The sequence below is a fragment of the Dermacentor variabilis genome, chromosome 7 (genome assembly GCF_050947875.1).
Source record: "Dermacentor variabilis isolate Ectoservices chromosome 7, ASM5094787v1, whole genome shotgun sequence".
NCBI classification, from domain to species: Eukaryota; Metazoa; Arthropoda; class Arachnida; order Ixodida; family Ixodidae; genus Dermacentor; species Dermacentor variabilis.
The window spans coordinates 81,816,427-81,839,407 of NC_134574.1; the positions used below are offsets into that span (position 1 = coordinate 81,816,427).

The 22,981-nt window shown below is 43.3% G+C and overlaps 1 protein-coding gene across 4 annotated transcripts; it reads right to left on the reverse strand.

Moving 5' to 3' along the window:
* Window positions 1-2,696: 2,696 nt before the first annotated feature.
* Window positions 2,697-22,981, reverse strand: LOC142587570 (uncharacterized). Of its 4 annotated transcripts, XM_075698677.1 has the most exons (7): window positions 22,765-22,907; window positions 19,312-19,424; window positions 15,889-16,025; window positions 15,751-15,818; window positions 10,411-10,497; window positions 8,115-8,243; window positions 5,058-5,595 (listed from the first exon to the last, which is right to left on the reverse strand). In XM_075698677.1, the coding sequence occupies exons 2-7, from the start codon at window positions 19,360-19,362 to the stop codon at window positions 5,279-5,281; spliced, it is 789 nt and encodes a 262-aa protein (XP_075554792.1). In that variant the 5' UTR covers window positions 19,363-19,424; window positions 22,765-22,907; the 3' UTR covers window positions 5,058-5,278. The 4 variants fall into 4 exon arrangements, with proteins under 4 accessions (XP_075554794.1, XP_075554793.1, XP_075554792.1 ...); XM_075698679.1 differs by lacking the exons at window positions 5,058-5,595; window positions 19,312-19,424 and adding an exon at window positions 2,697-2,831 and having other exon boundaries at window positions 22,765-22,964; XM_075698676.1 differs by lacking the exon at window positions 19,312-19,424 and having other exon boundaries at window positions 5,172-5,595; window positions 22,765-22,971.

Sequence of the window (22,981 nt, forward strand, 5' to 3'; positions counted from 1 at the left end):
ACTGTGACTTTTTTATTTATTATCCCAACAGCTATAGAGGGGCATGATAGTGTTGTCTATGTGTATGTGTGCTCAAAGTGTGCTATACCCGTCAAAAACATGCGCGGCTTCAACGTGACCGATATCAAGGCATGAACTTTCATTTATTTGATATAACCTTGAATGCACCTTTACATACAGCATTCGCTACCTCAGAAGCAAGCACGTGACTGATAACTTTTTAAGACCATCTCTATGATGCAATTTATTGCTACGATTCGCGTGGATGCCAATTTTCCCCTTTCACGTACTTCCCTCTTGCCCCACCTTGCAGGCTTCTGCAGAACTGATTTGCTATATTCAGTGTCTCAGTGCCTCGAGTTGTCAAATAATTAGCCCTCGCTCTACAACCCGCTAGCATCCTTGTTAGCTCAGATGGTAGAGCGACTGTCCCGGAAAGGCATTGGTCCCGGCTCCGAGACCATGACTAATTTTTCTTCAACTGCAAGGCTTTCTTTCTGAGAAACCCACATGTATTTGCTTTCTACCTTCTTGCTACAATGAGGGAGGATGCCAATCTTTTCCGTTTCATGTACTTTCTTCCGTTCTGCGGGCTTAGGCAGAATTGATTTGCCCTATCTGTTGAGTTTTCTTTTACGTAGCGTTTATCCTTTGTCTGTTGTCTAACATCTGTGGGGATGCGCGACTCATGCGTCCCCTGATATGTTGTTTTCTCGCATAACTCCCGTCTCCTGTAATCTGGCTTCGCCGCATGACTTTACTCCGGCGGTCGGTATGCTTGCAGGGTAGTACGAGAGATGACGCGAGTGTTGCTCTGCTAAGGCCAGCTAACGGCGGGGTTACATGGGCACAAAAAAGGAGAAAGCTCTTCCTCTTTCGCTCGAGTTCGGCAGGCGGCGCGGACCTTCTGCGCGTGCGTGGATCCATGCTTCTGCGAGACCGTCTCGCGAGGCCCACCCCGGAATGGACGAACCACGGGACGAACACGATCGTTCGAACGCATCACCGTTCGCGTGACCGTGCGCGCGAAAGACCAGGCGTTGGTGTCCAGTATGGGGCGAACATATTCGCTCGTTATCCGGTCGCGGTGAGTCGGACTTCCGCGATTTGTCGCGCGCCCATCAGCATGTTTTATGGATAGCAACTCGGCTAGCAGGCAATAGTCTATGAAAGGTGCAATAAATGCCCTTGTGACTGTTTGCACGACTGTGTTGTTGTTCCTTTGTCCCAAGAGCATGGGTGAGAACCCCGCACATCTTCCTAATGAAACATGAATTCATCTCTTTAATCGTTTTGAGGTGATGGTTACAACCATCCTAAGTAACAGGAAATCAAGCTAGAGACAACATAGAGGAAGATAACTATTATGCTTAGTTTAACTACAGAAATATAAAGTATATTAACTTGTCGATAGCTTAGATTTAGATAACTTGTCGCAGGTGAAAGCCGATCCTATGTCATCAGCATAACACGTGCGATGCTTTTGTCAATTACGCAGGCACAGCGACCACCCTGCGGCCCAATTCCTTGAAATAATAATTTGCATGCGTACAGCATTAGCACCGGGAGTGTTAGCCAGCGCCGTTCCCAACCAAGACGGCGGACGTGGAACGTCCTTTCAGTCGCACACGATAAGTAGCACGTGAGCGTAGGAGCACGCAACTTGTTACTAAGCCAAGACAATTTGCCATTTGCGTGCTCCTAAGCTCTTGCTGAAGCGACTACAAGTAAACGTAGTCGACGTGTAAGATGCTCTTATTGCTATGCATGCATCTTGATAAAACGAAGTGCTTTGCACTTCACCGCCTGTAAATGTTGTAGTTAGACTTCAATCTTCAAGGAACCTCGCCTAATGTCTCCTACGTACTTACCATGCTAAAAGTCATCGAAGGTACCATATAGGACGGAGAAGTGAACTTGTTTACAAATGCAATGCAGCATAACCTGGCATTACGCTGTCGAAGTTTGTGGTATAAGTTCCAACAAATGCATTCAGCATTTCGCTTGAATAACACAGTGCTGTGGCGCCTCGGCATAGCGTTTCGGCCAGAAATTCTCCAGGCACAGGGACGAGTAGGTCCAGGAGTAGGAGCAAAAAAATAAATAAATATTTATTTTACCTGTTTACACTGGATCCAGATATAGGAGCCCACTATACGTAGGAGCTCACAACATGCCTGCTTACACACACAGTTCATCAGCAAAGGTGAGGGCGCAATCGCTGCACCAAAGGTGTCCGCTTTTAGAACAGTCGCCTTGCCTAGGTTACTAGAAGAGGCGATGGTGTGCCTCGGCGAATCATATTCGCCGAATCGTTCCCAAAAATCCGCCAATGACGCAGCACGATTCCGCCGGACTTCGCCTCCAATATGGCGCGATACGAGGCAACGACTTGACAATTTGGGAACCTGAATCCGACGCAGATGCGATGGATGTCCTCGACGTTGTCTCTTGCATAAGATAGTGGGCTCTCCGTGACGGTCAAGTTGTAGCGATCCGGCAAGCCTGGCCTTTGTAGTTGTTACCGCGCTTACAGAGTTCGGGGCTCGTTGACCCACACGCAGTCAGCGTCGATGCTACGTAGTCGTTTGGTTGGGTGCTGAAGAAGGGGCTGCCTTGTGGGAACCACCCAAAGAATACGCACTGCAGATTTGGAGCGTAGCAATGTGCAGAGCAATAATCGGTAATTTTGATATAAAAAAAGTAAGGTTTGCTTAGCTAATAAAAAAGCAAAAAAACCTTCAAGGCTTTCTACACTTCTTGCGGAAGAACAGCAGGAAATCAACTAGGCCAGGTCGTCGCTTCACCGCTGCCATTGCGTATCTCGAATCCTGAAACCAAGAAATTATATTTCTAATATTTCGGTGGCCACGCAGTGTTTTTCCTCTCTTTTGTTCCAGTATTAATATAACGAAAATGCTGTCTTTCCAGAGAATTTCTTTTAAAGGAAAGAATACAACAGAAAGGCAAACTTCGTGGTGTCCATTTTGCCGTAGCAGTGGATCAGCTTCAGCAGCGAAGTACAACCAAAATGTCTCAGATTTGAAATTGATTATTTCCGTTATTCAAAAGCTTGCGCGTCTCCTGCTTTTGACAAAGAGGTTAAAAAAAGGGGGCGCAGTCTCTAGTTCTTGACAAAAGCGATTTGGTGATTGTGAAAAAAAATTGCTGGAAAATAAGAAAAAAATTCTGAGAAGGAAGGCTGCAGAACTACAGACAAAGACTCCGGTTAAGACTCGTGCGCTCGCAAGTAGTGGCCTTCAAGGACAGATGAATGAGCTGGAAGTTAGAAGCGGAAGGCTTATTTTGAAAATAGATGGGGTCGCTGTAGGTGCCGCACGAGAAGCTGATCGCATCGCTCAACTCATTCTCTAAAGAACGTCATGTTCATTATGCAGTCGAATTTGGCAAGGTGCCTGGACAAATGCAACCAGAAAACCGGAGACAACACAGGAATCACTGTTCTCTTCCGTCGGCAACAGAATAGAGACGTGTGGTCAAAAACAAAAGTACCTTGAAACAGTTTGACCCGCTTGTCTTCATTCACGAGAATCTAACGCGGCGCTGTAGGGAACGTCTAAAGGAAACACGGAAGTGAGCTGATGATAAAGGTTAGGAATATGTCTGTTATAGGCACAGTATAGAACGGTAATGTTCTCACCTAAAACAGGAAAAGTTCCCAAGCTGTCCACATTAGAACGTGATGAGTTCATTTGACTCGACAACTTAAAAACACGAATATTATATGCGATAATAGCAACTAGAATGACTAATCAACGCTACTACCTGCTGAATGATGTGAAACATTGTATCACAGTTTGCTCGTAATTCATGTATATATGTTTACCTGAATAGCGGGTCGGTTAAATTGGGACTAAATAAATTTTTTTACTGAATATTCGTTACAATATTCTGCCATAATGCTGACTGAAACTTGGAGCACTAATGAATGGGATATCTTTAGGTACTCTGATTACAACATATTTTATTTCAATAGAATGATTGGACGTGCTAGGGGTCCTGCCTTGTTAATTTGCGAAAATACTGAATGTGAGATGCTTGAATACAATACCCAAAGTACAGCTAATTATGAAAAGCTTTGTGTGTGTGCAAGCGATACCGCATTTTAGATTTCCTATCCACCCCCTCATGGCAGTTAGCCGCGTTTGTTATCTTGTATGATCAATTCCCAATGTTTGTTATAGATAAAATATATACATAATTCTTAGAGGGCAGTTTACCATCGACATTGATGGTACCAGTTCTTTCAGCAGTAACTTCAATGCTATCATACTCTCCAGCTGTTTCATAAACACAATTGACATAATCGTGAGAGTAACACTTGAATGCGACTCCGTCCTTTACATGTTTTACACATGTCTCTGAGGCGGATATTAACGCCAGTGCTTTCTCTTGCTCTAATGGTGACTACCTTCCAATATTCTTATGCGCGGAGTTAATGACATAAGGTAGAACAAAGCATCGAATAATTAAGTTGTGATATGGCGTTCAATGTTTTCGTAACAGTGTATTGCAGACAGATTAGAGCGACAAAAAAAAAAACATGCGGGCACAAATAGTGCTTACAAGATTTTTTTTCAGATTTCGCATGTCTATAAATTTTCTTGCGTCGCTAAAAGAGAAGAGACTTCGCGGTAACAAAGGAAACCTAGGATAATTTCAGTGCTGCGTCATGAAATGGAAACAGGAGATAAACACTATCAGTAGTTCCTGCCCACCTGTTTACCATCGGGCTGCGAGACCTTTATGTGCCATCGCCACAAACTTGGAAAAGCTTGTGGTCCGCAAGAACACACTATCCAACCCCATATCTTCAAACTCCTGGAAATTGTTTCGACGTGCTGTGCTTTAGACTAAACATGCTTCTCTATCGCGGTGACTTTTATACTCCTAATTTAAATATGAAACCAAATGGAAAAGAAATGTTTCAGAGTAGGCTAGCATATTTATTATTATATTCACTGATTTTATAACTACCCGGGTGTGAGCTGAAGCTTGCGAGTATACGAGTGTTCCTCGGAGATGTACTGTGAGGACTTCCACACAGTAGGCTCGAGAGGGCCTGGTGAGTGGTGCCCGGTGTTCCAGTGAAATCGCGGCGCTCGAGGCCTGTTGTCAATTGTAGTGGAAGCAGCACTCTTCGAGAAACGATTATGATAGCGTGCAGTCTTCCCATGCCGTTATCTGTGCACCTGCGGTGGCTGACGCTGGTCTCCGTGTGGTGGCGTGACAGTAAGCATGTGGCTGCACCTTCAGGCTACCTACTGCGTGCACTCCCCAGAACGAGGTTGGGGAAGAGGACCGTACTATGTTTGCGTCCGGGAATGGTATGGGCTTTCGGGTTCCTGCAAGACGTCAACATCGCAGAGACTCCACCAACTAGTCTGCCACATCTTCGCGAAGAGTACGTCCGGGAAGCCAGCCAGGTGTACGGCCTTCGGGTTCCTGGAGGACCTTGGTGACTCGGACGTTGCTTGCTCCGCTGGTCCTCGTTCGGGGCAGCAGTCTGCAAGATTTGCCCGCCGCCGGGGGTGCCATGCTGTCGCTGAAAGCTGCCGTGGGAGAGAGCCTTCGCTGAAAGAGGGGCATTATGGGAACTCCGTCATCATCATCATCGGAGTCACTGGCATCATCGGAACTCCGACATGGGAGCCAGGAATCAAAGAGGGAGAGGATGAAGGGACTTGGGAGCACGAGTGGTGGTTGAAGGCTCCGCTGGGCGCTCTTGGGCGCAACCGGTCAGGACTGGGGCCTACTGGTGTGGACTGAGGGACCGCGCCGTTCCCAAAAAGTATAACATTATATAAAGCACTTGTAAGCTCAAAGCTATAATATGCATGTGCTTTGTGGGATCCTAGTAAGAAATTTCTAATACATCAACTAGAATTCGTGCAAAATTTTAGTTTGCGCTTAATTTTGTCAAATCATTCCCACTTTTTCAGTGTATCATCCATGCAACTCACTTTTCAGCTTCCCTGACCTGCCTTGTTCCGCGAAATTTTTCCTAATGCCCATCTGAAAATTGAACTTCTAGTGAACCGACTTATTCGTCATGTCGTACTAACCACATCCTGAAGACAGCGAAAGAAATTTTTCACTTACCCGCCTCTGTTGTGACCCTTCTCAACGTCCCCAAGTTGAAATACACCGCTTAAGATCACTGCTTGCACGAACCGCTTATCACATGTACTTTACCCAGGTGGGCCTCATAATCACGGGTGGTCGCCCGCTATGGCGTGCCTCATAATCACAATGTGGTTTTGGCACGTAAAACACCATAATTTAATTTTTTTAACATGTATCTTTTTCTCTCACTACTCCCTTGTGTAACACCTTCGGCATTGAAGGTATTGAAATAAATATATATATAACACAAATACAGAAACAGATCCTTTAGGTTACTATGCAGGAAGCTAAAAGCAACACGTGTTATAGATAAATAGATATGAAGTGAATGCCATACGTGCACTCACTTCCGGTGCTGCTTGTAAAGCTTTGTTGGGAAAAGGCAATGCTAAGCCACCAAAAGCTGGTTTAGGATTGCGAGATCTTTTGTACAGCTAATTTCCGCCATGCTTTCCCAATTCGGTGAAGCATACTAGAAGGACGCGGCTAGGTCACCGTTGTTGGCTACCTTATGGGAAAAGTCCCTCTACTTTCTCTGAGCTATCATCTCAGCAATCGTCTGAGTAATCGTCAAGATTTCATAACCAACACCGTGAGTAATAATCTTAAAACAAAGCGTGCATTCCGGAAGTTGTAGAGCGTTTTAGAAAGCACACGTCTCAAGTGCTTCCACTTTCCTCCTTGTTAGATAATTATTTTGTCTTTGTCCAAAAAAAAAACACCCTCGAAAGTTATTGAAAGAAAAACATCACGCTTGACATATCCGCTTGCGTACCGCGAGTGCAGTACTTTCAGGCGTTTTGCGCGTGTGTTCGAAGAGCGAATTTGGCATTGCGCGCTGCCGCTAAAAAAAACTGACAGGGATGGAGATTCAGAAGGAGCAGTTGCCCGCGCGATTTATGCTAGTGGCGAGTTTCCCTCGTGGTTCTCGATAGCGATGAGCAAAACAGGAGGCCCTTTAGGCTAAATGCGCTGTTAGTTCAAAGGTCACACATTTGAGAGCTCTTCTATTGCGGGCTTTTTTTTTTTCATAATTCAGGGACTAATTTTCAGACGCAGAAAAAGAAAAAAAGATGACGTCACATGCAGGAGGTTAGACGATGCTGAATTAGGTGCCACCTGAAACATTTCCCAACGTTTCCATTCCTAGTTTGGCTCTAGAGCTGCTACTTGCAAATTTGGTCAATTCACGTTGAATATTACGCAATTAGGCCGAAACACAAACTGTGTTTCTCGCTCAATAGAATAGTTCACAAAACTCATTTGGTGGCGTCCTCCTAGAGCGCTTTAGCATACTTTTAAGCCTTAGCTAAAAATAGCTCGATCATCCTTTACAGAAGATTGACCTTCAATATTTGTAAGAAAAAAGCTGGGGAGCAATTATTTCAAATATTCGTTTCACATTTAAAGGCAGGTGTACGGCAAACTTTAAGGCAGTGGGCTGATCATGTGTTGCCATTAGATATATCGAAATGGATGATATTTTGAACTAGATGTAGAGGCAAAATGCCGACCAGCTACGCGATGTTACAAATTATTGCATGTGTTTTTGGCAAATAAATGTTGTTTGTACCATAATAAACGCGGGGAAATCGTTACATTCATCCCGTATAAATGGTGATGTTGGTTTGACTGTCCCACCGCGATTTATTTTAAAGAAAATGTACTGAGATTTGTAGTATACCACTATATAAAAAGGGTCTTGAAGACCTTGTACAGCCGTTACTCTCTTCAGGCATCAGGATGGTTAAGGACGGGTCGATATTATAGACGACTTAGAATTTATAGTCATAGAAAGTTCACAGAAAATTGTAACTTTTTATTGGTGATTGCTTATGAAAGTACAAAGGGCTACTGGGAAAGTTCGTGTGAAGACGGATCGCTTTTTGACTTTTCTATCGGCGGTGATGTCATACCCACGTGTGAAATTGTGAACCGTTTATATTAACTGTTGGTTCGAATTATACCTTGGCAGTCCGGCGTGTAAAGAAGCTGTCCTTGTTGCCCAATCTGATTGAAACGTACTACACAATCAATGTCAGGACCGAATTCAGTGGAAGAGTTTTTAATCCGGAGGTCAAACCACGGGTCGAAGTCTAGAAATAAAGAGAGCATAACAAAGGACACTTTAGATTATGTAACTTGAATAACGCCCAATGTAAAAGTTTTCTAGTGAACGTTAGTATGCCAGAATTATAATTTTTATAAGTAAGAAATGATACGGCAGACTAAAAAATAATGCAAAAATTAGGTACGTTAACTTGCTTGAGCTATATCATCAGCAGTAGTGTAGAACGTAATTTACTGCATAAACTGGTGATTTGCAATATCAGGTCTATGTTGAATATTTACTATATCACTTCCATATACAACATGCCTTTATTTTTTCCCCATATCTCACGTGATAAGGTGTTCAGCATATTAGTTATGCTCGTCTTATTTACTGTTGACAAGGAGCTAATGAACATAGCAAAACACGGGATCTTAATTGTGCATTATAAAATGCACTTGTTTTAGCACCAAACAGATATCCATGTTGGCAATGAAATATTACGACCGAATATTTTACCTATTTTATCACTGCGACTTCGATTATCGTTCACCAAATTAGAACGACGCTATATGTAGCTTGAGGATGCAGCAAGTGATCCATGATAGAAGGGTAAATTTAGAAAGGTACTTTCTGAAAAAGATGTCTAGGATGCAAAGAACAATCTTAGCTGCTTTCCGCATTTGTAACTTATGGTTCCGTGAAATGATCTGCTTTCGAAACTCTGTAGTTTGGAAATGCAGGACTATAGGCGCCGTTTATGGCGGGATAATAATACTAAATACTTACTTCGTGAGCTGAATTCTACTTAAGAAGAAAAAAAAGCAAGCCTTTCTTTATATACAGCGTAATAAATTGCGCGGAAAGAAGTGTAAAGTCAAGTACGAGGTTTAACTGAAGCAATACTTTGCAGTGTATTAACGTATTCCTCACGTTCCTCTCTATAGGTTGGACAGTACTTACAGCGGCACGACAGAGAATATGTAAGAAATTCCTGCTTGTGATCGAGCTTTCCTTTCATCCCACGTTCATTATAAATATGTCTCAGTGCGAAGCAGTGTAAAGATAATTATTCAGCAGAAGTTCGATAAAAGGCCATGTCTGCATGTGGAGCGATGTCAACATCTGGATCTTCGTAATTCTGATAAGCCGTCAACGGCGTAGTGAGAACGCGCATTTCGAGCACGGCTGGTTTATTCGTGGTGTCGATTGCACCGGCATTCAACTACCAGTTTCTCGTGAACACGACTAGATGTTGGGTCAGCTGCAACCATTCACCATGGAAGAGTACTATACGACGGATGGTTACAACGTTGTGTCCTGCTCCGCGCTGTTCGCTTCTTTATTTACCAAGAATGCTTTTCGGTTTCCGAAAATCGGTTTCGTCAGAAAATTTTATAACCTCGAAGAATTTATTGAAGGTTAACTTTATCTTTTGGGGGGCAGAGGCTGCAGTCTTAAAATTTTTGTAAAAACAAGATAAGCAACCTGAAAATCGGCCCTTTAGAGATTCAAACTGCTGATTACACCACTAAGCTTTCATTAAGCGCGCTTTTACGGTGAAATGCGTCTGCGAAGGCAACACGGAAGCAGCTATGTGAGGAATGGCCCCAAATGTACACAGAGAATATGTAGAGCGTTCACTATCCGCTTACAATCGAGGACGATAACATCGAATTAAAATTTGGACGTGACAATTTCGTTGCAGGCGTCATGGGACGCATGTCCATTCAACGTGTGGCAACACGATTAGGGAATCCTCGACATGTCCAAATTGTTGGAAGCGCTACTTCACTTAAGAGTTTAGAACTGAACTGGTGGTGCCGTTGATGAATTCGAGTTGTAACATTAAAAGCAGCAACTCACAGATAGCCAGACTTCGTCTTGTTCGTATTTTGCTAGAATAAGTGGCACGAGGCAAAAGTGCAGACGTGGCGAAAATTTTGGCCTATTTCTAGTCACCCGGTGCCATCACTTACGGTGGTCGCGAAGAGAGCGCCTAGGTCAGCAACCGCGTCCTACGGCTTTTTTTTTCTTGCGCTTATGGTAACGGAACAGAGGTTTCAAATGTCTCTCCGAAAATAGTAGTTGCAGCATCAGCGTCAGTTGTGTGAATATAAGCATACAGAAAATACGTGACTTCGGAGTATGGCCCCTTTGTCAGTGCTTTTCAAAATAGCGTTCCGCTCTCATGAAGTTAAAGACGGACGCACCGTCATACAAGGGTCTGACCATAACGATTCCACAGCTTCCGTTTATGCTCGTGTACATGAGCTGTTCCACAGTGTAGAAGACGATATCTGGAACAAGAGATGGTCAATAGGTGAGAAAATACTGAACACGGCTAACGAGCGCTGCTGTTTAATTGCTCAAATAAAGTCGACAGAAGATGAAGCCAAATAAAGTATAAGGCAGCATAAACGTTTTATTATTGGAATTACAACTTAGTTATTAGAAAATTGCAAATACAAAGTGATTTTGATACTTTTTGCTGAGGACAAGAGCAAAAAAAAAAAGAAGGGGAGGAAAGAAAATCTTGAGTTCTGGATGAAACGAATCTACAACTTCCGCAGGACGTATGTGGTGCTCTAAAATTAGCAGACGGTGACAGCTGTCCTGACGTCGACTTTCTTAAGTATTTGGGTGCATGTAGTAAGCGTACGCCTGACAGTATTGCCCAACACCATTCAGAATTTGACGGAGTTTGTGCAAGGGTAATTCAGCCGTAGGTTTTATACATTTAGTGTTCTTCAAGAGCAGACAAGGAACTTCCTGTAACCTTTCATTGGTTTCATTTTCGGTTGGCTTCATTAGCATCCAACAATTGAGTACGTCCGTGTAACATTTCGCGGCAACGAGAGAGAGAGAGAGAGAGAGAGAGAGAGAGAGAGAGAGAGAGAAATAAACTTTATTGCTAGACCAGGCTTCTTGAGCCCAAAGGCGGGTGGCCTCCTCAGTCCAGGTAGCCATGGCTCGCTGCCGCCGCCCAAGCCCTATTCACCAACCACAGCTGGTTGTCAGGGTCTTGCGTCACCAGTAGAGCGTCCCACTGGTCTTCCGATTCTTCCTCTGAATCCGCTTCTTCCTGCATGTTATCTCCTGATGGTGATGATGACGGTGGTACTTCGTGGTTATTCCTGCACTCTAGCACCATATGGCGCAAGGTGTTGGGTGGTTCGGCGGGCAGAACTTGCAGTCTCGCCCGTAGGTGCCTGGATACATGGCGTGCAGCAGTGTTCCATGCGGGTAGCTTCCAGCCTGCAGTCTTCTCCAGGTTACCGCTTGTTCCGTACTCATCGTCTTAAGCGCGGGCGGGTAGCGACGCCCCTGCTTCCTGTAGTGCGCCAGGATATCCGAGTATTTCTTGGATATTCGTTCATCATCCTTGTCACAGTCGTTGGTCCATGTTCGCTGCGTGTCGGAAATGGCTCGGCGTGCATAATCTCGAGCCGCGGCGTTCGCCGCCTGGTTCCCCGCGAGAGACTCGTGTCCCGGCGCCCAGAGGATTTGTGCAGTTTTCATCTCGGTGTTGGTCAAGACCTGAAGTGCTGCCTTTCCGATCTGCGGAATGCAATCAAACTCCCTGTGCGGCCTTCATGCAAGAGATGCTGACATCAAATCTGACTTTTTGCCCCAGATTAAGAAGCATGTTTAGGCATGTGGAAGTCACAAAATGTGTCGAGGTAATCCGCCTTGAAACAGACGCACTAATCCAAGATTTTTTGCAGCGCATGGTTGCTTGCAGCAGCAAATGCTTTCTCTTTGGGCCGCAGCCATCAATGGACAGCCTGCTTGACCTCATTGAAACTGCTGAAGTGGTGGCCTCCCAAATAGTCTTCTTGTGGTCCAAACAAATGATAGTTACATGAATAACGGAGATGATCACCATGTCGTCACTGCGTTGAGCTTGAAGTCTAAGTGAATTTCTGTCCCTTTTAGACCATCGTTAATGAGACACTCAGTAAGCGTTGTTAAGCAATTGCAATCACAGGCTCTGGCGTCATCTTGTTTAACACGTCACTTACGGTGCCAAGCAACATCACGCCCCACGGCCTGCAGTCTCCCGTCAAAGCATCATCAGCAGATGGCGCTAGTGTGTCTTTGTGTGGCCGTACTGAGACAAATCCTCATTTTACTTAAGCGACTCTCGTCGTAGAAGTGAAAGATGCAGTAGAAATATCAACAGCCATAGATGCATTGAGAAACCTGAGTGCAAGAAGGATTCGTAAATGCCTGAGATGTCCACACAGCATTGCACAGCTACACTATTATTTGACAATAAAGAGAAAAAACGCCGATTTAGATGTCTCCAAAGCGAGACTTAATTTTTCCGGTGCTATCGCTGGTTGCCTGAAGACCGAGAGAAAAAGAAAAAAAAAATTAAGGGGTTAACCATGTTGCAGGTCGTTTTCTGCCCTACACAGGGGTACACGAGTAGGAGAATAAAACGAAAAAGAACAGGAATTGACACGCGAACGTGCACACCCACATTCACTGTGCATTCAAAGGCTGCCACACCGCCCTATTCTTTGGAATGTGCAGCAGTGCACTGGTTGCTTCCTGTATGAATGACAGTCTCGTCTATGCTCTCCAGATTTTTTGTGAGCGCTCTGTCCTCCGGTATGCCTAAAACAGCAAAATAGTCTGCCTGATGCTGTATTCGTCATTAAGAATAAGAAAGGAAGATGGCGAGTTACAGTAATACTTTGGCGAAGTATCGAAGCTGCTAGATAGGAAGAGATAGGTAGCAGGGTCAACCCGGACCGTCTCAACGTGCAGTAAGTTTTGTCTTGTTAAAATAGGAACTGAAGACAATATATAAAATATATAATAAATACCTGAAGACGTTAACCAAGAAGCTCTCAGAGTAGTTCTGAGGATTTGCACGGAGGAAATTATGCTAAAATAAATGTGCTAGAAAGAGTACGAGGTAGTGATTCGTATACAGCCTGTAGAAACTTTGCAAGATACGAGAAGCAGTAAAGTTTTTGGTCACTGACCAAGTAAAACTGTACATGACTTTTAGGAACCCATATGGGTTACTTCTTAGCACTGCTTCTGTGAACGAAGAATGGTTGCCTTTCAATAGGACCAGTTCAGTAGTTGGGAACGTGACAATTCGAACTACGAAGGATGCTGTTCGAGAAGTGCAGTTAACAACGCCAAGGCACTGGTCCAAGACACTGTGAAGGAGAAACTGTGGATGCCATTCTACTGTGAATAAGGAACGGCGCAGTTTAGAATGCGAGGTTTAATATGTGCAAGCAAAAGTTCACGTCAAGGAACTATGAAGATAGAATTGGGAAGGCACTGTGACCAAGGAAAAATGCCAAGGGACTGGGAACCACAGACTGTGCAGATCGAATTGCGCAGCTAACCCACCAATGCTTTGTTCGCTGGCACAAAGAATGAAGTGTGGCGGAATGGTGAACAAGGAACTGCGAAGGCATCGTGAACAAGAAACGGTGCAGTTCATAATGTGCGGTTCAACAGGCCACGGCAACGCACCAAGGCGCTGTAAATGAAAATAACACTGAAAAGCACGGTGTAGAAGGAACTAAGGAAATAAGGAATGACGCTGTTCCTAATGTGCATTCAAATTATTAACGCTTCGCGCAAAAGCAGTGTTAAGAACAAACTCGGAAGGCATTGTGCTCTAGGAATAGTGCCAATGCACTGCGGGCGAGTAACTCTGCAGTTCACAATGCCCTGTTAAAAATATACCGTTCAGAATGCCAAGGCATTGCGCCAAAGCAGTGTCAACAAGGAACAGTTTTGGGCCCTGTGAACAAGGAAGAGTGCTGTCTCATTGTGCAATTGTTTCTCCCATTATCACCTCCTGACACTTTGCGTTGTTTCTGTTCGAGTGTGGTGTTGTATTCGACACATTGTATTCGACACATTGTCTACAGGGCGCATGCCGGCGTCACATGCAAAATACAGATGAACATCATTCTACAGAAGCTTTTAACTAGCGTGAGCACTGAAATGCGCTCCTGTAAAGCGTCCCTGCAGGAGAGCGTCGTTTCAAAGCCGAGAGGACCCATTCATCTGAAGCGACTGGCTCGCACCGTCATTGTAAACGTCGTCTTCCGTGGCCTACACCTCTGGCAACGTAATTTAGAGCAGTTCTTCATATAACAAAGACGGCGAGATGATCCCCAGGACTGTTACATAAAATTCATTAACAGAGGAGCAGCATAAATCAATTGTACAACCACTGCAGGCAGCAAAGTCAACTCCTTGGAGAGCTAGGTAATTGCTAATACATTGAACAAAGCTAAATTCAAAGATAGCAGGAGTGCCGATCCTTCAAGCGGACGTGCTGTACCATTCACTTCTTTCCTCCTCTGGCACAATGAGCATTGTGGTACAATATGTCTTTTCTGACTTCTTGCTCGAGGAATGAACGCACATGGGTTGTCATGCTGTTTCGTCACACAAGAGAAAATGACGCTTTCGGTCCACCTGACTGCGGCGTGACGTCACCGGTTTGCCTGGTGTGTAGAATTGGGGAAGGCCAATGATATTTAAGCAGACATCTTTTGTGCTGTGTGTTCTGTGAGCTGACAATTAGTGTACTGCGTAATCCTGCCGCATTGAGTACCTGCAGATATACCTACTCTAATTCCTCCTGTTAGCAAATAAATAAAGCAATTTTCTCTTTTGTAAACCTCCTAACCTCTCTACTTCGCACCAACAAGCCACTTTCAGTATGAACATACTGGTGACCACGATGGCCAGTTTAGCCTCTGGGTACACCATAATAATTTCAATTCACTAAATGAAAAGATAGCTACCGCCTATCCAGATCATCAGACGGTGTCTAACATCTCTGACAGGTGCGATTTCTTACCGCGCACTCCAAGTTTGGAATAGAAGTTGTGAAGCACTGTTGGCAGTGTTTCACAATGCCAAGATATTGTTCACAAGGAACCTCCGTATGGGTTCCAAAACCTCAAATAATGCTGTGGTGTTTTATCTGAAATGCTATCCCAGCAAACGAGCTTTCATGCGAAGCTAAATTATGGGAAGATGTGCAATTATGTAATTGTCAAGAACAGTTCTTCGGTAAGCATCATAATTACGAGAAGCAAACTAACTGGCAGCTAATTATTAGCTTTGCAAAGTTTGATACTGTTGCATACTACGACTGACAATGTCTGGGTCTGAAACTTGACAGCTGCCGAGAATTTTGAGAAGGTAATGCTTAACAGTGAGACAAGAAGGCAGCGGTCTGCATTGCAGAGGAAACTGGATTTGGCGATATTGCACTTGATAATAAAATAGTGAAATCGAGATGGGCCGGCAAGGTAATGTGAGAATCATCTGCCTTTGTTCTTTTCAAACAACAGTACTGGTGCAGAAAAAAGAAAGCGCAGTCGAAAAGGGATTTTTGTTTACTGTGACCGCAAGTTATTGCTAGACATCTGGTGTCACTCATAAACTGTTTATATTTTAGCCACATCTTAATAAATTTTGAATATATTGCTTAAATAAAGTAGCAGTAGCAAACACAAAATTGGAAACAGTCAGTGCGTGTAATGACTTGCCTTGAGGGCCGACGAACATTCTATTTTCATGCTCCGGGCTAAACGCTCCCATCATTTCCTCTGTCATTCTGTCCAGGCATAAAAGACAACACATATAATCACGTGCGAAATGTTGTTTACTAAATTAAAACGTCTTACTTGGTGATGCCCGAGAAATATGACCTGTGGAACAGGATGAACGGGTCCGTCAAATTGTACATTACGTCAACTCTACAGGGAAGCATGGCGTATGAGGTCGTATTGTATGCCCAGATGGGCTCCGGCGTGTGCACAAACTGGAGTAAGAAAGGAGTCAATGATATTAAAATTTTCTTCTCAGTAGTACAGCTTAACTCGTCATGTGAAATCCTGAACGTTTGTGAAGATCTATCGTTTTCATAGAAGGGCTTAGTCTTGTTATTCAGGCTTGTTATGACATCACTGCTGCTAAATGATTCATCTATATATATAAGAAAAATGGTCCATTTTCACTCAAGGTCTCTTCTTAGAGATTGTTTGGTCATTAGTAGGCATTCGGGAGCGCGATGCATACTCCATAAAATGTCTTCGTGATAAAATTGACATCTATGGCAACTGCTAATCTCGGACAGCCTTCTCTCAGGACAATATCTTTGTGTTACGGACCAAATATTTTCGTTCATATAGGCTGGCTGGCTTTAGATGCAAAATATATGAACTCTTAAACTGATTGTAGGCGACACTGAGTACTTTTTGATGTTAGGCTAAAGAAAACACACTCTTTTTTGTAGACTATGCGCCAGCTTGCGGTCATTGTATAACCAAGACTTCTAAACTGAATTAGAAAATAAAGACATAGTTGAAATTGAACTGGAAATCGAAAGCACCCGGATCCAGTAAATAGGGAGTCTTGTGATATTTATAGACACACCGTTGGTTCGTGTAAATGAGTGTTCGTAACTTAGCACAAGCTGAAACATTAGGACACTGATTGCTTGAGAGCAACGATGTCAAACAAGCAACCAGTTGGTGCAAGTTCTCTACTCCTGATGCGGCCTTCTCTGTGTACGTGCGCACACACCCACACACACCCACACACACACACACACACACACACACACACACACACACACACACACACACACACACACACACACACACACACACACACACACACACACACACACACACACACACACACACACACACACACACACACACACACACACACACACACACACACACACACACACACACACACACACACACACACACACACACACACACACACACACACACACACACACACACACACACACACACACACACACACACACACACGCACGCACAGTAAGATATGTGACATTTTCATACTACCCTATAAGGAAGTGAAGAGTGAAAGCACCTGTTTTGTGCATTCGGATCTCTTGATACATTCGAATTTTGACAAACTTCACTGATGCAAACTTTCTGATCCTCGGCGCTATGCTCGCCATCCACGAGCTGCGGCTTTGTGACGTCGTCTTTCAGCATGCTGTTTGGTATGTACTTATACGGTGCTCCATATTGTATTGACGCGGCATCGCGAGGTCTTGCCTGTGTGTGTATAATCAGCAGCGTGAAGGGGCACTTTGACGAGCGAACAGAAACAAAGGCTTATTTGCATACTTAGGCAAATATCGAAATCAAATTAAACACATTGGCAAGAACTTTCGATTAGAGAATGAAGTCACAGGGTCACCCGTCAAGACTTGACGCATCTGTTTACATCAGTCATTGGCCATTTCTTCCCGCGGTTGTAAATCAATGACCGGAAGTCCTCTTCTAGAGGTTCTCAGAAGCTTACGGTATAGCAAGCATAGAGATAGGAAGCCCACTGAGCCTCGTGGTTTATTTTCTTGAAAGCGCCACTGTGCATCAAGTAGTTTGAGCGCATTGCCTACCACTACCGACCACGACCACCATAAGTGATTCATCGTAGTACAATTAGCCTTCCTAGAAAAGTTCACCCAGTTTCGGTATGCTTGTTTGTCTCAGCACTAAGTGGTGCAAACTGCCACAAGTGTAGACGCGCATTCGAACATCACCATTTGCAGTCATTCTCAGTGAACATCAGCACCAAACACCTTCGCCTGAATGCAACATTGCCGACGCTAAATGAAGGCATCATGCTACGTTCCTTCTAGACATTGTTACAGAGAAACAAGAAAAGGAAAGGGTTGAGAGAGCGAGCGCTTGGACAAACGGTTGTTAAAGTGGCTAAACAGCGTTGACGCCGTACCTCTGGTCGAGTCGAACCTTGGAAGCAAGGTCGAAGCAGTTCAACGCTCCAGTAAACTTAACATATGGGGGCGAACCACTGAAAATCTCTGATCACATTAAAATCCCTGGCATAACTTTTTCCAATAATATGCTTTGGAATAACCACACTGGCACTGTTTTGACAAAGTTAACACGTGTAGTTGGCGTCTTATCTCGCCTAAGAACATATCCGCCATTGAAGGTCAAACTTCTTTATAATTCGCTTTTTTACTCTCATCTAAATTACTGTTTATTGGTTTGGGGCACAACTACTCAACTCAGTTACGGAAACTTTTTGTCCTCCAGAAAAAAAATTCTCAGACTGCTTTATGACTTACCATAGAACAGCCATACACACAGTTTTGTTCAAAAAACAAACATTATACCAGTAAAAAATCTTTATGACTATAAGCTAACACTAGCCTTCAAACGTGAAGTACTTGAAAATAGAATGTTTCTACGCGACTTATCATCCCTAAAGGAGAACATATCCGTACACAGTACCCGTCACAAAGAAAAACGGAATGTTATAACCCCTCGGGCTAACTGCTCGACAGAAAACCTGTCCTTCACCCTGCCCAGTCTACTGAATAATTACAACAAAAGTACCACTGACATTTTAAAAGTAAGTAATGCTGAAATACGGCAACACTATGTATAAGGTATTTAGTCTTTCTTATTGGATGATTTTTCTGCTCATTGCAAGTGTCCATTTCGGTGCCTATGTATGTTTTCGATGTTCCTTCCTGTAACCTTTTTACTGCCGCCTTGTAGAGAGGGCTGCGGCCCCTGTCAAGCTGCCGTTTATTCAAGCAGCTTTTACCTGCAGCCTCCTCCATCTTTCTTGATGGGAAATAAACATTATTATTATTATTATTATTATTATTATTATTATTATTATTATTATTATTATTATTATTGTTGTTGTTGTTGTTATTAAAGCTGAAAGGAAATTTATGTAAACTATGGCAATATGCTATTGACGCTTAGCTATATCCGCCGACACTTCTGTACAAACACTTCTTGAACCTAATGCTATGGTGCGAAGAGCGGACAAGAAGTAGAGGAGAACCAGAGGTGCGAGACGACGGAGGGTGCCATGTAACACTGTGAATTTCATCAAAGTATTTGCAGTTGAGCTTGTTAGGTTCAAATAACTCTTGCCCTATTGCAATATCTATTTGCTCCACAACTACCACATCCACTATTCCGATATGGCACATATAGGATCATATTCAAAAACCCTCTTTTCCCATACATCATATCATTTATCGGATGTAGGAATTATGGGGAATAAGTTACCTTTTCTTTAGTAGAGTGATTACAAACAATGTTGCGCATGGTGTCGTGCATGGAACTCCGCTTGTAGACAAGGGATCCGGGGACAGTTACGCCTGTGCTGTCATTATCATTCCCTGGTACGTAGTCCGGCCGTAAAGGAACAGATATATTTGTTTAACAACGAAAAGTAAAATAAGATACCGACAAAAAATTGGACAAGAGATATGCATATCCAAGGCACATGTTGGAATCTGTGCGGAGTGAAGCTTTTCTGAAGCGAATAATGAAAGGCTATAAATGTGTAAGGAACTGCTGAACTTTTTTCATGCGTCTTATGATTGCGCATTCGATGCCGTTTGGGAAACATAGATCAGGAAGACAGAGACAGAGAGGAGAACAACGGATACGTAGACATGGGAACCATACGACGCGTCACATTTCGTATTCTACTGAAGAGAAATGTGTTCTGACTAAAAAATATAAACGCAAGCATTTGGGCAGAACAAAAACGGGGACATTCGCGTATGGTGGACGAATTCTCGATAACAAAAGTTCGTCGAAAGCTTCTCGTGATGAACCCCTTGATTTAAATTTGATAGGAGCTCTGTGGCCGCTTATTGCTGACCTAACATCAAAACCTAGGAATCTATCTATCTATCTATCTATCTATCTATCTATCTATCTATCTATCTATCTATCTATCTATCTATCTATCTATCTATCTATCTATCTATCTATCTATCTATCTATCTATCTATCTATCTATCTATCTATCTATCTATCTATCTATCTATCTATCTATCTATCTATCTATCTATCTATCTATCTATCTATCTATCTATCTATCTATCTATCTATCTATCTATCTATCTATCTATCTATCTATCTATCTATCTATCTATCTATCTATCTATCTATCTATCTATCTATCTATCTATCTATCTATCTATCTATCTATCTATCTATCTATCTATCTATCTATCTATCTATCTATCTATCTATCTATCTATCTATCTATCTATCTATCTATCTATCTATCTATCTATCTATCTATCTATCTATCTATCTATCTATCTATCTATCTATCTATCTATCTATCTATCTATCTATCTATCTATCTATCTATCTATCTATCTATCTATCTATCTATCTATCTATCTATCTATCTATAAACATCTGTGTCTATAATAAGCTTGCTTCCCACATTTCAAACACATACAGTGGTTTCTACTTTAAAACTCCGAATGCTAAACTATATAGTATAACTGTGTGGGTATATTTACAACAGGAAGAAGGAACTGATAGACGTGGGTTTGAGATTATAGCAAGCCTGACCGAGTGCCACACTCATTTAATTGAGACCAGTCGAACATGCGTGGGCCCCTCTTTTTTGCTATGCTTAAACAGTGCAAAACGCCGTGCAGTTCCCGTGACGAAGGGGTACTCTTCTGCCCAAAGTGGAAAGACACCAAATTGTAAATAACGTCTTCAAGGGATGCACGGTAGCGCCATTAAAAGACAGGACAAAAGAAGACACACACGGACACACACAGCGCTTGTCTCTTCTTTTGTCCCGTCTTTCAATCGCGCTACGGTACACCCCTTGAAGATGCATTACCAACAAGCCCACATTGCAACCCTCGTGTAAATTACGCTCTGGATATTTTTTGCGAATATTAAACTCGTCGACACAAGTCGCACTTGCAAGTTGAACGATAGTAAAGCTGTTTTGACTTCATTTTGATAACAATCTACATAAAAAATGAAATTGACTCGTCATCCCGGCCCCGCCAAATTGGATGCCCAGTCAAGCTGCTGAAAACCAACACAACTGGTGAGGGGGATATGCAAAGCTTCGTTGGTCAATTCCTCCTCTTGCTCATTATTCAGCCACAGGGAAATGGTGACGGGTGCTTTTTCCTTGTGGTGGAATTCCGCGTCAGTACGACCAATAGTAGCACGCCGCTGCTGGTCGTGTGGCTGTTTCTTTTCTCTCTGCTGCTCCTCGTATTCACACTGCTTCTCGGGAAGCTTGTCTAGGCGTTGCCTACCAGTACCGGTGCAGCAACAATGAAATAAGTTGCTAGGCTGGTCCTTTTATGTATGAAAGGGTAGTGATGTCATTCTCCACGTCACAAGCTGCCGTCGCCATGGCACCTTGTGCAACTGCAATCGTTACCGGGAAACGTATGTGGCGAGCGTTACATGCTTTCCATAGTTAGCAGCAGCACCTTATTATCGACTATGTGATTTGGAAACAGGTTTTGTGCTTGTTTTTGAAACGAATGCTATATGTCGCAAGCGTGATATCAAAGAACATATGCACTTTTTGCTTCAATCGCTGAAGGTTTCTTACTTTCCGTGAGCACAATGCCGAGAAAAATTCGGACCTACTAGAAGTTGAGAGCTTCGCTGTAAGATATCCTCAACATATTACAGCAAGAAGACGTCTTGTTTTTGTTGACAATACGAAGTGCTTACGATATCAGTTGAGGCTGGAATTTGGGTAATGGTAGAACTTCAGGAATGAGCAATCCAGGATGTTACCGATTGTACAACGGAGAAGGAGACGGAGTTATAGCACTGAACGTGATCTACACATAGCACCGAAAAGCGTTCGTGGACAATTAGTAATCGGCCGTTATCGCCCCTTACCAGGAGACGGAGATTTTAGATGGCGTCGAAATTACATCTGCCTGTGAGGACTCCTTGGCTATAATGCAAGGCAATCTCGAAGGTAATGATGCAGTTCATTGAAAGAGCCGAAGCAACTGCAAGAGTCGGAAAGACTTCATGGTCACCATGTCTTGATCCTTACTTTTGGCATGGTTCTTCGAAATACAATTTTGGTGTTTCCGGCAGTCAGATGACGGGCGCTCATAACATTCCCCAAATGCAGTGGTATGAATATGGCCTTATGCGCTTGATGTGAAATCCTCCACAACAAAGAATGCGCCAAACGGATTTAATTGTATGTATAAACTGAATTATGTAAAAGCCCTAACCAGTTGATCTCAAAGCTGGCATTCAAAAGAAAATAAAGAAAATCAAGGAAGCTGTCCACTATCACGTGGTATCCTTTTATGAGGTCGGCGTGTTTTAGAAATACATACAAGCGAAACATGTCCACAGGTCCCATGCCGCGATTTACTCAATTACGCGGAACAGGGGTGTGCTGACTTGTACTAGTTTGCTGGTCTATTCGGTGAGACAGGCCTGTTATATACACAAGATGCCCGAGTGGTTAGGTAAAGGAAGCCTCGCTTTAATATTTGACATCCCTAATTAGAAGCACGTTATGACATATATGGTTAAACACAGACTAAAAACTTATAATACCAGTTTGGATGTGAATCAGAATATAATTAGCGAGGGCGTCGTAATGACGATATTTCGGGCTAGAAACGCCCGTGTCTCTGCCCGCTCAGTGCTGAAAGTGACGTGCATTAATCATTGCGACAGGAAATCGATTACCTTCTTAATATCATAGTCTTCGCTTTCATATGGTGACCGACCAACGCTCTGGCACTGCAGGACTGTAATAAGAATTGGAAAGATCAGTAGTGCAAGACAGTGCATTTGCGTTTCACTTTCTCCAACGGCGATTGTATTACTGGGTTTGTTGCTACTGCTTCAGACGCCACCTGTTGCTAACCGACGCTTCCTTCTGACACATTTGAAAGCCACGACG

Coding starts and splice junctions, on each gene's coding strand:
- LOC142587570 (XM_075698676.1), bottom strand. CDS start 22,869: ATGCACTGTCTTGCACTACTGATCTTTCCAATTCTTATTACAGTCCTG. Junction 15,819..15,888: donor TATTTCTCGGGCATCACCAA/GTAAGACGTTTT, acceptor ATGCCTGGACAG/AATGACAGAGGAAATGATGG. Junction 8,244..10,410: donor GGTCAGACCCTTGTATGACG/GTGCGTCCGTCT, acceptor CTTTATTTCTAG/ACTTCGACCCGTGGTTTGAC.